General features: G+C 46.2%; 1 protein-coding gene across 23 annotated transcripts in view; it reads right to left on the bottom strand.

Annotated features, from left to right (window-relative positions):
* Positions 1-12,554, bottom strand: part of LOC112257364 (alpha-adducin) — a 64,300-nt gene that overhangs the window by 15,225 nt on the left and 36,521 nt on the right. For 17 of the 23 annotated variants that reach the window (XM_042326507.1, XM_042326524.1, XM_042326508.1 and 14 more), the window contains 7 exons: positions 10,852-11,003; positions 10,380-10,460; positions 8,014-8,163; positions 7,630-7,773; positions 6,836-6,934; positions 5,862-6,029; positions 5,156-5,503 (listed from right to left, as the gene is read on the bottom strand). In XM_042326507.1, the coding sequence (XP_042182441.1) occupies positions 5,156-5,503; positions 5,862-6,029; positions 6,836-6,934; positions 7,630-7,773; positions 8,014-8,163; positions 10,380-10,460; positions 10,852-11,003 (1,142 nt within the window). The remainder of the gene's footprint in view (positions 1-5,155; positions 5,504-5,861; positions 6,030-6,835; positions 6,935-7,629; positions 7,774-8,013; positions 8,164-10,379; positions 10,461-10,851; positions 11,004-12,554) is intronic. The other 6 variants (XM_042326511.1, XM_042326515.1, XM_042326514.1 and 3 more) reach the window with 1 other exon arrangement.

Raw genomic sequence — 12,554 nt, 5'->3', positions numbered from 1 at the left:
AGTTTGAGTATTTTTTAACCGAAATGAAACTTGGAAAGAGGGGAACTAATATGGCATGTTATATCATTTAGGGGCATTTGGGGGAATGGCTGAGGATTGGGGAATAGAGGGGGAGGAGTCATAAAAAAGCAAGCTATGACTCGTGGAATTCCGATTCCATACCGAAAGCAGAGTGGTCTTGAGCACTATACACCCTGTCTTTCACTTTAACTGTAAAAGCTCCAGATGTGATTAGCTGTCTGGCTGATTAGGTCACTTCCTGGGTGCAAACATCAAACAATGCTAAAAAAAAAAAAAAAAAAAAAAGGGGCATGCTAGCTTTAAAGTGCATCTAAAAACAGGAATACTGTCTATAAATTCAGTGTATGATTCTGTTAGATTAGCTAGTAATCATTATATTGTCATACCCTCATCTCATTAACTGCAGTAAAAGATGTTGTGCAACACATCTGAACATTGAACAGTGTGAGGTTTGCTTTAGTAAATGCATCCACCATTATGCTTCAGTTTCACACTGCAATAACGTCCCTGGGTGCACAGTTAGAAAAGCTACAGACGCACAACACCAGACAGAACGGAACGAAAAGAACTCCAAAGCAGCAGAAGTGGTTGGTTAGCAACATCAGAGCCACGCCCACATCACTCTTCCTCCCAGCAAGCACCCATAATGCATCTGGCTACTCATGCAACACAGCATGCGCTGGACAGCTGGGCTGGCACCCTAAAGCTCTAGGGAACAGAGGATGAAAAGAGGGGAGGAGTGGGACTAACAGAGGGGAGAGAGAGAGCGAGGGACCAACTGCTTAAGAGAGAGGTTAGTAGAGAAAACAACTTTAGACAGAGTGGGGATTAGGAACAAAGAAGTTAATATTCAAAGGAATGGAAACGGAGAATTGAGAAAATGTATACATCGGTCTTAAACAGTTAAAGCAGTGTTGTCTTTTGGACGAGAGAGCGAGAGAACGAGAGAGCGAAGGGTTTAAACAGACTGGCTAGAGAGAGAGAGAGAGAGAGAGAGAGAGAGAGAGAGAGAGAGAGGAGAGAGAGAGAGAGAGAGAGAGAGAGAGAGAGAGAGAGAGAGAGAGAGAGAGAGAGAGAGAGAGAGAGAGAGAGAGAGAGAGAGAGAGAGAGAGAGAGAGAGAGAGAGAGAGAGAGAAGGGTTTAAACAGACTGGCGAGAGAGAGAGAGAGAGAGAGAGAGAAGGGTTTAAACAGGCTGGCTAGAGAGAGAGAGAGAGAGAGAGAGAGAGAGAGAGAGAGAGAGAGAGAGAGAGAGAGAGAGAGAGAGAGAGAGAGAGAGAGAGAGAGAGAGAGAGAGAGAGAGAGGGAGAGAGAGAGAGAGAGGCTGGCTAGAGAGAGAGAGAGAGAGAGAGAGAGAGAGAGAGAGAGAGAGAGAGAGAGAGAGAGAGAGAGAGAGAGAGAGAGAGAGAGAGAGGCTGGCTAGAGAGAGAGAGAGAGAGAGAGAGAGAGAGAGAGAGAGAGAGACAGGCTGGAGAGAGAGAGAGAGAGAGAGAGAGAGAGAGAGAGAGAGAGAGAGAGAGAGAGAGAGAGAGAGAGAGAGAGAGAGAGAGAAGGGTTTAAACAGAGAGGCTGGCTAGAGAGAGAGAGAGAGAGAGAGAGAGAGAGAGAGAGAGAGAGAGAGAGAAGGGTTTAAACAGACTGGCTAGAGAGAGAGAGAGAGAGAGAGAGAGAGAGAGAGAGAGAGAGAGAGAGAGAGAGAGAGAGAGAGGGGTTTAAACAGACTGGCTAGAGAGAGAGAGAGAGAGAGAGAGAGAGGGTGTAAACAGACTGGCTAGAGACAGAGAGAGGGGTTTAAACAGACTGGCTAGAGGGAGGAGGGAGAGAGAGAGAGAGAGAGAGAGAGAGAGAGAGAGAGAGAGAGAGAGAGAGAGAGAGAGAGAGAGAGAGAGAGAGAGAGAGAGAGAGAGAGAGAGAGAGAGAGAGAGAGAGAGAGAGAGAGAGAGAGAGAGAGAGAGAGAGAGGAGAGAGAGAGAGAGAGAGAGGAGAGAGAGAGAGAGAGAGTTTAAGACAGACTGGCTAGAGAGAGAGAGAGGGGTTTAAACAGACTGGCTAGAGAGAGAGAAGGGTTTAAACAGACTGGCTAGAGAGAGAGAGAGGGGGTTTAAACAGACTGGCTAGAGACAGAGAGAGGGGGTTTAAACAGACTGGCTAGAGAGAGAGAGGGGGTTTGGCTAGAACAGACTGGCTAGAGAGAGAGAGAGGGGTTTAAACAGACTGGCTAGAGAGAGAGAGGGGGAGAGAGAGAGAGAACAAGGGTTTAAACAGGCTGGCTAGAGAGAGAGACTGGCTAGAGAGAGAGAGAGAGGGGTTTAAAGGGGCTTAAACAGACTGGCTAGAGAGAGAGAGGGTTTAAACAGACTGGCTAGAGAGAGAGAGAGGGGTTTAAACAGACTGGCTAGAGAGAGAGAGAGAGAGGGGGTTTAAACAGACTGGCTAGACAGAGAGAGGGGTTTAAACAGACTGGCTAGAGAGAGAGAAGGGTTTAAACAGACTGGCTAGAGAGAGAGAGAGGGTTTAAACAGACTGGCTAGACAGAGAGAGAGGGTTTAAACAGACTGGCTAGAGAGAGAGAGGGGGGAGAGAGAGAAACAGACTGGCTAGAGACAGAGAGAGGGGGGTTTAAACAGACTGGCTAGAGAGAGAGAGAGAGGTTTAAACAGACTGGCTAGAGAGAGAGAAGGGTTTAAACAGACTGGCTAGAGAGAGAGAGAGAAGGGTTTAAACAGACTGGCTAGAGACAGAGAGAGAGAGAGAGAGAGAGAGAGAAGGGTTTAAACAGACTGGCTAGAGAGAGAGAGAGAGAAACAGACTGGCTAGAGAGAGAGAGAAGGGGACTGGCTTTAAACAGACTGGCTAGAGAGAGAGAACAGAGAGAGAGAGAGGGGGTTTAAACAGACTGGCTAGAAGGGAGAGAGAAGGGTTTAAACAGACTGGCTAGAGACAGAGAGAGAGGGTTTAGACAGACTGAGAGAGAGAGAAGGGTTTAAACAGACTGGCTAGAGAGAGAGAGAGAGAGAAGGGTTTAAACAGACTGGCTAGAGACAGAGAGAGAGGGAAACAGACTGGCTAGAGAGAGAGAGAGGGGGTTTAAACAGACTGGCTAGAGAGAGAGAGAGACTGGCTAGAGAGAGAGAAGGGTTTAAACAGACTGGCTAGAGAGAGAGAGAGGGTTTAAACAGACTGGCTAGAGAGAGAGAGAGAGAGAGAGAGAGAAGGGTTTAAACAGACTGGCTAGAGACAGAGAGAGAGACAGAGAGAGAGAGAGAGAGAGAAGGGTTTAAACAGACTGGCTAGAGAGAGAGAGAGAGAGAGAAGGGTTTAAACAGACTGGCTAGAGACAGAGAGAGAGAGGCTAGGGTTTAAACAGACTGGCTAGAGAGAGAGAGAGGCTAGAGAGAGAAGGGTTTAAACAGACTGGCTACAGAGAGAGACAGAGAGACAGAGAGAGAGAGAGAGAGAGAGAAGGGTTTAAACAGACTGGCTAGAGAGAGAGAGAGAGAAGGGTTTAAACAGACTGGCTAGAGAGAGAGAGAGAAGAAACAGACTGGCTAGAGAGAGAAGGGTTTAAACAGACTGGCTAGAGAGAGAGAGAGAGAACAGAGAGAGAGAGAGAGAAGGGTTTAAACAGACTGGCTAGAGACAGAGAGAGAGAGAGAGAGAGAGAGAGAGAGAGAGGGTTTAAACAGACTGGCTAGAGAGAGAGACAGAGAGAGAGAGAGAGAGGGAGAGAGGGAGAGAGAAGGGTTTAAACAGACTGGCTAGAGACAGAGAGAGAGAGAGAGAGAGAGAGAGAGAGAGAGAGAGAGAGAGAAGGGTTTAAACAGACTGGCTAGAGACAGAGAGAGAGAGAGAGAGACAGAGAGAGAGAGAGAGAGAGAGTTTAAACAGACTGAGAGAGAGAGAGAGAGAGAGGGTTTAAACAGACTGGCTAGAGAGAGAGAGAGAGAGAGAGAGAGAGAGAGAGAGAGGGTTTAAACATTTTGGCTAGAGAGAGAGAGAGAGAAGGGTGACTGCTAGAGACAGAGAGAGAGAGAAGGGTTTAAACAGACTGGCTAGAGACAGAGAGACAGAGACAGAGAGAGAGAGAGAGAGAGAGAGAAGGGTTTAAACAGACTGGCTAGAGACAGAGAGGAGAAACAGACTGGCTAGAGAGAGAGAAGGGTTTAAACAGACTGGCTAGAGAGAGAGACAGAGAGACAGAGAGAGAGAGGGGAGAGAGAAGGGTTTAAACAGACTGGCTAGAGACAGAGAGAGAGAGAGAAGGGTTTAAACAGACTGGCTAGAGAGAGAGAGAGAGAAGGGTTTAAACAGACTGGCTAGAGACAGAGAGAGAGAGAGAGAGAGAGAGAGAGAAGGGTTTAGAGGTTTAAACAGACTGGCTAGAGAGAGAGAAGGGTTTAAACAGACTGGCTAGAGAGAGAGAGAGAGAGAGAGAGAGGGTTTAAACAGACTGGCTAGAGAGAGAGACAGAGAGAGAGAGAGGGAGAGAGGGAGAGAGAAGGGTTTAAACAGACTGGCTAGAGAGAGAGAGAGAGAGAGAGAGGGGTTTAAACAGACTGGCTAGAGAGAGAGAGAGAGAGGGTTTAAACAGACTGGCTAGAGAGAGAGAGAGGGTTTAAACAGACTGGCTAGAGAGAGAGAAGGGTTTAAACAGACTGGCTAGAGAGAGAGAGAGGGGAGAGAGAAGGGTTTAAACAGACTGGCTAGACAGAGAGAGGGGGTTTAAACAGACTGGCTAGACAGAGAGAGGGGGTTTAAACAGACTGGCTAGAGAGAGAGAGGGGGTTTAAACAGACTGGCTAGAGAGAGAGAGAGGGTTTAAACAGACTGGCTAGAGACAGAGAGAAAGGTTTAAACAGACTGGCTAGAGACAGAGAGAAAGGTTTAAACAGACTGGCTAGAGAGAGAGAGAGAGAGAGAGAGAGAGAGAGAGAGAGAGAGAGAGAGAAGGGTTTAAACAGACTGGATAGAGTATTAATACAAACACTGGAGTCATCTGGAGAAGTAGATATATCACAGGTTCTAACTACATCCCAGGATCCATTTCCCCCCGAACCTTAGAGTGCCAACCCACTGCCCATTCATCAAATAGCTGAACTGTATGTCTAACTATGAACAATAAGGTAGGCACAGACCAAGCAGTTGGTAATACAGCTTGGCACGCAGACACCGGACGAGAGAGACTGCAGCAAGGGTTTGACGTGATCGTGTGTAATGTTCGTCCACACCTTAGTCTTCGACTTGGGGCTGCCGCCGTCGGGCCCTTCCTCGTAGGCCTCTTCCGGCCGGCCCGAGTTGAGCCAGCCGGTCTTGTCGCGCTGCTGCCTCTGAAAGCTGAGTTTGAGAGGGGAGCGAGCGCCCGAGTCACTGTCCTCGGCATAGGAGTAGCCCGTGGCTGAGGGAGCCATCTCTACGTCGCTGCTGAACTTTTTAGCTTTGTCTCTCAGGGCAGGGCACCTGTAGGGATAGCCCGTCCTGTAGCCCTAGAGAGACGGAGACGCAGTCAGTTAGAATGGTGTAGTGGTAATACAGTGAGGATAATGCTGTGCGGATAATGCAGTGAGGATAATGCAGTGTGGATAATGCATATCAACCCCTGTAGTTAATCATCTACAGTATCAGTAATTTAATCTTACATGAATATCTTCAAACGAATATGAAAATATATATTTTTCCAGCATTGTATGGAAAGTTAACACTAATTGTACAGTAGAACATGAACTTATATATTTCACACCATTTTTTTGGTGTAGTTTATCATTCTGTTATTGTATGTGTTCATTTCATCTATTGTCATGCAATGTTTTTGTAATAAACTTGAATAGGGACGTTCCTTCCTACCAGGTTATCCAGCATCCTCATGTAAGCCTCAAACTCCTGCTCCCCCACCAGCCACTTGGGGTGTGTGGAGCCCTCGACATGCTCAGAGCACCGCGGCCGAGCCTTATACTTAGCAGGGTCCAGCATCACCAGGTTATCAGGCCCTCCAGCACTGGCTAGGGTGCGCACCTGGAAACACACAGACACACACACACACAAAGTCAATCAGTCACAGTCATGTCACATGCAGAAGAAAGTATTCTGTTGGGTATGAATTGCTCTGCATCACACTTGGCAAATGCTCAGAGAGCTAGCAGTGTCTGAGTAACAATATGAGCCTCTCTTTATAATAACACAACGTATCATTTATTGAAGGCTGGGAGCAGCAGAGCAGCAGAGCAGCATAGGAGCAGCATTGGAGCAGAGCAGCATTGGAGCAGAGCAGCATTGGAGCAGAGCAGCATTGGAGCAGAGCAGCATTGGAGCAGAGCAGCATTGGAGCAGAGCAGCATTGGAGCAGAGCAGCATTGGAGCAGAGCAGCATAGGAGCAGCAGAGCAGCATAGGAGCAGCAGCAGAGCAGCATAGGAGCAGCAGCAGAGCAGCATAGGAGCAGCAGCAGAGCAGCATAGGAGCAGCAGCAGAGCAGCATAGGAGCAGCAGAGCAGCATAGGAGCAGCAGCAGAGCAGCATAGGAGCAGCATAGGAGCAGCAGCAGAGCAGCATATGAGCAGCAGCAGAGCAGCATAGGAGCAGAGCAGCATAGGAGCAGAGCAGCATAGGAGCAGCAGAGCAGCATAGGAGCAGCAGCAGAGCAGCATAGGAGCAGCAGAGCAGCATAGGAGCAGCAGAGCAGCATAGGAGCAGCAGAGCAGCATAGGAGCAGAGCAGCATAGGAGCAGAGCAGCATAGGAGCAGAGCAGCATAGGAGCAGAGCAGCTGCCCTGGAACAGACTCTCACAGAAATCCAAGTAGGATCTGAAAGCAGTGTCCTACCTGGATCTCACATGCAGTGACCAGGTTGTGGATATAGTAGAAGGCTTCCTCCACAGTCTCCCCAACAGACACCAGACCATGGTTTCTCAGGATCAGGACCTGGGGGACAAATACAAAACACAGGTGCTCAGTATACCTACACTCGCTTGTAGCTTGTCCCAATTCACTCCCATCCCCCTCGGCATTAAACCTGAGAGGTTGTAGATCTATAAAGGCAATTACACAGCTTATACCGATCCAGACATTTTAAATCTGTGAACACTATACCAGGGCCCTCCACTGTTCCTGGAGAGCTACTGTCGTGTAGGTTTTCACTCCCACCTTAATCTAGCAGAGGGTAGCTCTCCAGGAACAGTGTTGGAGGGCCCTGCACTAGAGAGAGTTGGGCCAAGGGGAAGGATTCGAGTGTGACACTCTCTCTCACTAGAGGGTTAGGGCCAAGGGGAAGGACTAGAGTGTGACACTCTCTCACAATAGGGTTAGGGCCAAGGGGAAGGACTAGAGTGTGACACTCTCTCTCTCTCACAAGAGGGTTAGGGCCAAGGGGAAGGACTAGAGTGTGACACTCTCTCTCTCACAAGAGGGTTAGGGCCAAGGGGAAGGACTAGAGTGTGACACTCTCTCTCTCACAAGAGGGTTAGGGCCAAGGGGAAGGACTAGAGTGTGACACTCTCTCTCTCTCACTAGAGGGTTAGGGCCAAGGGGAAGGACTAGAGTGTGACACTCTCTCTCTCACTAGAGGGTTAGGGCCAAGGGGAAGGACTAGAGTGTGACACACTCTCTCCCTCCGATACCTTGCTGGTTGGGCCCAGGTTCTTCTGTATGAGGACGTTCTCCTCCTCGTCTATGAGGATGCCGTGGTAGTCATGGTAGGCCACCTCCCCCAGGGTCAGGGCCTCTGGAGAGATGGGCAGCAGGCCACACTTCATGGCCGACACCTGAAACACAGACAGACTGCAGTTATTCACCACGACAGATCGGGTAGTTGACAACTGTTACTCATGTTTCCTGCCAAATTCATGGGAAGAGACTAGTGACACTTATATTTCAAGACCCAAGTTTTACCAAAACTCATATCACTAAGAAGAGCATGACAATGTGACCCTACTGAGCCAAACCGATGTACTGAGCTGCTCTGGTTGTTTCCACAACGGTTGCTAGAATCGCTGGAAACTTACTGCAGCTCCAGCCGGTGTGTGAACGTGTACGATGCACTTGATGTCTGGCCGAGCTGCGTAGATGGCGGAGTGGAGAGTGAAGCCAGCCTGGTTGACCCCCAGGTTGGTGCTCCCTCGGTCCACTATCTCCCCTTGTGTATTAATCTTAACCTAGGATGTGACAGAGTTTAAATGATCAGACACATTACAATGTAGCTCAATGGGATGGGACCAGACAGGCAACAGTGAGTCCATGCCTTATGAAAGCCCACAGTGATGCTATAAAATTATCAAAAAGTGAACAATTATTATAAAAAAACTGGTTGTTTGGTTCCTCGATGCTGATTGGTTGATACAGTATGTGGGATTTGTGGTACAACTCCCCCCACAAAATACCACACACAACCTGTTAATGTGATAATTCCACTGTCCCGCAGCCCAGGCAGGAAATGAATAAACTTAATCTCACTCAGCATCTATACATTACTTTTCCATGCTACCATTATTTTTGCAACAGTTGGGGGTTGTATGAATCTGCCCGTCTGCCACTATGACCTGTGCAACAATGTATCATTTAACACATAAGATCACTTCAGTGTCAGTAGACTAGCTAGCCCAAGAATGAACGTGAAACTAGCTAGCTCGGACACGCCAACCAAAATACTTGTTGCCTATTGGATATGATTATTTATTCAAGTTCATGTGTTTTTTAGCATTGAATCTCTGCTAGCTAGCTACAAGCCAATTATTTGTTTAGCATAGCAACGTGGAATGAATAGAATGATTCGAATGAATAACTGGGCCAAAACATGAGGAAAAAAAACAACCAACTCGCTTCGGTAGCTACTTCAGAATGCAAAAACAAAATGTACTCATTATTAATATTTGGTCAACTGTTTTAGACAATCAATAATGCCATCGAACACAGGTAGTTTCGTGTGACAACTCCCTCAAAGGGCTGTATCCCTTGGCTTCACCTCAGGCCTCAGAACAGCCCATGTCAGGAGTTGTCACACGCAACTTCAGGTATTATTGCTAAAATAAACTAATCTAAACAAATAACATATACCTTGGATAGGACCAGACAGGCAGCAGAAAGTCAATGCCTTGTGACTTATCTTACGATGCTAGCCTGAGTCCCAGATCGGTTTGTGCCGTCTTGCCAGATTTACAGTAGAAATTGGCAAGACAACACGAACTCAGCGTCAGTGAAATTAACAGTCTAAACAGATGATACAGGCAGAGGGCGAAGAGTTGACGGCAGTTTCGGCCTTGAAGGACCAGTGACTCAGCATGTAAAGTGTCTTCAGGAAGTAATCATAGCTCTCGACTTAATCCACATTTTGTTGTGTTTCAGCTTGAATTCAAAAATGTTCCAATACCCCATAAAGACAAAGTACAAACATGTTTTTATACAGAAATATCACATTTGCACAAGTATTCACACCCCTGAGTCAATACTTTGCAGAAGCACCTTTGGCAGTGATTACAGCTGCGAGGCTTTTTCGGTAAGTCTAAGAGATTTTGCACATTGTTCTTAAATTCTTAAAGCTCTGTCAAGTTAGTTGTCGATCATTGCTTGACAGCCATTTTCAATTTTTGCCATAGATTTCCTCGCAGTGACTGTTGGAAAACAGACAACCAGGTTTTCCTCTAGGATTTTGCCTGTGCTTAGCTTTATTACGTTTATTTTTATGCTCCCTAGTGTTTGCCGATGACAAGCATACCCATAACATAATACAGCCACCACCATACTTAAAATTATCAACGGTTATGAAGAGAATCATTTTATTCTGTACAGGCATCCTTCTTTTCACTCGGTCATTTCACTCTGTCACTAACACAGGTTAGTACTGTAGAGTACATGTTGCAATAATATGTTTGTTCAGTATAGTTAAAGTTTTGGTCCCATGTTTCATGAGCTGAAATAAAATATCCCAGAAATGTTCCATACGCACAAAAAGCTTATTTCTCTAACATTTTTGGCATACATTTGTTTATATTCCTGTTAGTGCGCATTTCTCCTTTGCCAATATTATCCTGACAGGCGTGGCATATCAAGAAGCTGATTAAACAGCATGGTCATTACACAGGTGCACCTTGTGCTGGGGACATCAAAAGGCCACTAAAATGTGCAGTTTTGTCACAGAACACAAATGTCACAGATGTCTAAAAAAAAAAAATACTGGCATTTTAACAATTGATTTGCAGGTAAAATTACATGTTGGACAACCTCTGTGTTTGGATGATGGAGGCTGAATGACAATCGCTTATTTAATCACTACTTGAAACGCATAACATAAAATGAACATATTCTATTAGTTCACAGCGTTGTCACACATTATGCAGGCAGCTGTTAAGAGTGAGACACTGGGGGAGAATCTTACCAGACTGGAGGCGGAGACTTCACTGTACAGAAGCCCAAAGGGGACAATCAGGAACCTCTCCTGATCTGAATTCACCCGTACCTGGAAGACATGAGTGCAGATGGTGGTCTTAACAAGTAACAAACAAACCAAACAAACAAACAAAACAAACAAACAAACAAACAAACCTAGGGAATTACACACACTAGAATGCAGTTGTTAATATTTTTCACATTCTTTTGATGTTTCATCAACAATATAATGCTTACTCAACTAATTTTACCATCCAAGACAACTCTACATTTTCCTGCTGAGCTTTCTGAAAAGATATTCTGCAGGTTAAATGTGCAAAAGCACTACAATGTACTGCAGTAAAATAAACAAGATCCTGTCCTACATATTTCTTCTGGTGTTTCATACTGGCTAGAAGTCTGTTTTAATAACATTGCAGTGGATACAGCCACTAGAGAAGTACATTAGAAGGCTGTCTTACGGTTAAGTGGTTGTAGATGAGCTGGGACCAGCCGAAGAGGTCTGTCAGGCGGTAGAAGGCGGCTAGCTTACAGCGGAGCAGCTTCTCTCCCTTCTCATAGGAGATAGAGTCAGATCCACGCAGGTCATTCACTGGGGTTACCATGCCCAGACCTGTAAAGGGAGAGAGAGCGAGAAACAGAGAAATATTTGCACATCGTTATAAAACACTGTATTTAGACAATGTGAAACATCTCTATTCCTTTTGAACTTTTGTAAGTGAAATATTTACTGTTCATTTTTCACTTTTGGTTTATTATCAATTTAATTTGCTTTGACAATGTAAACATCTATATGTTTCCCATGCCAATAAAGCCCTTTGAATTTCATTCACTCACCTCAGTCAACAAAGAATAATGTCAATTTAAACAGAGTCTATCCGTCTATAATTACAAAGCGTCTATGGTTAATGGAGTTGCATTCTACAACACTACTACCGACCTCTGAACTCAGCGGAGACCATCTTGGCCTGAGGGGACCTAAGTGCTTGACGTATACTGTGCGTAAACACACAAAGCAGCATGAATGTGTACTAGCTAGGTACACACTAGGTGCTGGAGTACTGTGTACTAGCTAGGTACACACTAGGTGCTGGAGTACTGTGTACTAGCTAGGTACACACTAGGTGCTGGAGTACTGTGTACTAGCTAGGTACACACTAGGTGCTGGAGTACTGTGTACTAGCTAGGTACACACTAGGTGCTGGAGTACTGTGTACTAGCTAGGTACACACTAGGTGCTGGAGTACTGTGTACTAGTTAGGTACACACTAGGTGCTGGAGTACTGTGTACTAGCTAGGTACACACTAGGTGCTGGAGTACTGTGTACTAGCTAGGTACACACTAGGTGCTGGAGTACTGTGTACTAGCTAGGTACACACTAGGTGCTGGAGTACTGTGTACTAGCTAGGTACACACTAGGTGCTGGAGTACTGTGTACTAGCTAGGTACACACTAGGTGCTGGAGTACTGTGTACTAGCTAGGTACACACTAGGTGCTGGAGTACTGTGTACTAGTTAGGTACACACTAGGTGCTGGAGTACTGTGTACTAGCTAGGTACACACTAGGTGCTGGAGTACTGTGTACTAGCTAGGTACACTAGATGCTGGAGTACTGTGTACTAGCTAGGTACACTAGGTGCTGGGGTACAGTGTACTGCACTACAGAATTTACTCTTGGTAGATGAATTCACATCACAGTAGCCAAATGCCTCATACATACCTCTATAACATATGCATTAAAATGCATTATTGTCAGGGGCTGAAGACACTGGAGAGGGTCAGATATACATAACATGACCAAAAGTATGTGGACACCTGCTCGTCGAACATCTCATTCCAAAATCATGGGCATTAATATGGAGTTGGTCCCCCCTTTGCAGCTATAACAGCCTCCAGTCTTCTGGGAAGCCTTTCCACAAGATGTTGGAAAATTGCTGCAGAAACTTACTTCCATTCAGCCACAAGAGCATTAGTGAGGTCGGGCACTGATGTTGGGTCAATTAGGCCTGGCTCACAGTAAGCATTCCAAATCATCCCAAAGGTGTTCGATGGGGTTGAGTTCAGGGTCTGTGCAGGCCAGTCAAGTTCTTCCACACCGATCTCGCCAAACCATTTCTGTATGGACCTCGCTCTGTGCACGAGGGCATTGTCATGCTGAAACA

Source organism: Oncorhynchus tshawytscha, linkage group LG09 (genome assembly GCF_018296145.1).
Source record: "Oncorhynchus tshawytscha isolate Ot180627B linkage group LG09, Otsh_v2.0, whole genome shotgun sequence".
In the NCBI taxonomy this organism is placed as follows: domain Eukaryota; kingdom Metazoa; phylum Chordata; class Actinopteri; order Salmoniformes; family Salmonidae; genus Oncorhynchus; species Oncorhynchus tshawytscha.
This window is presented reverse-complemented; position numbering and strand designations above follow the sequence as displayed.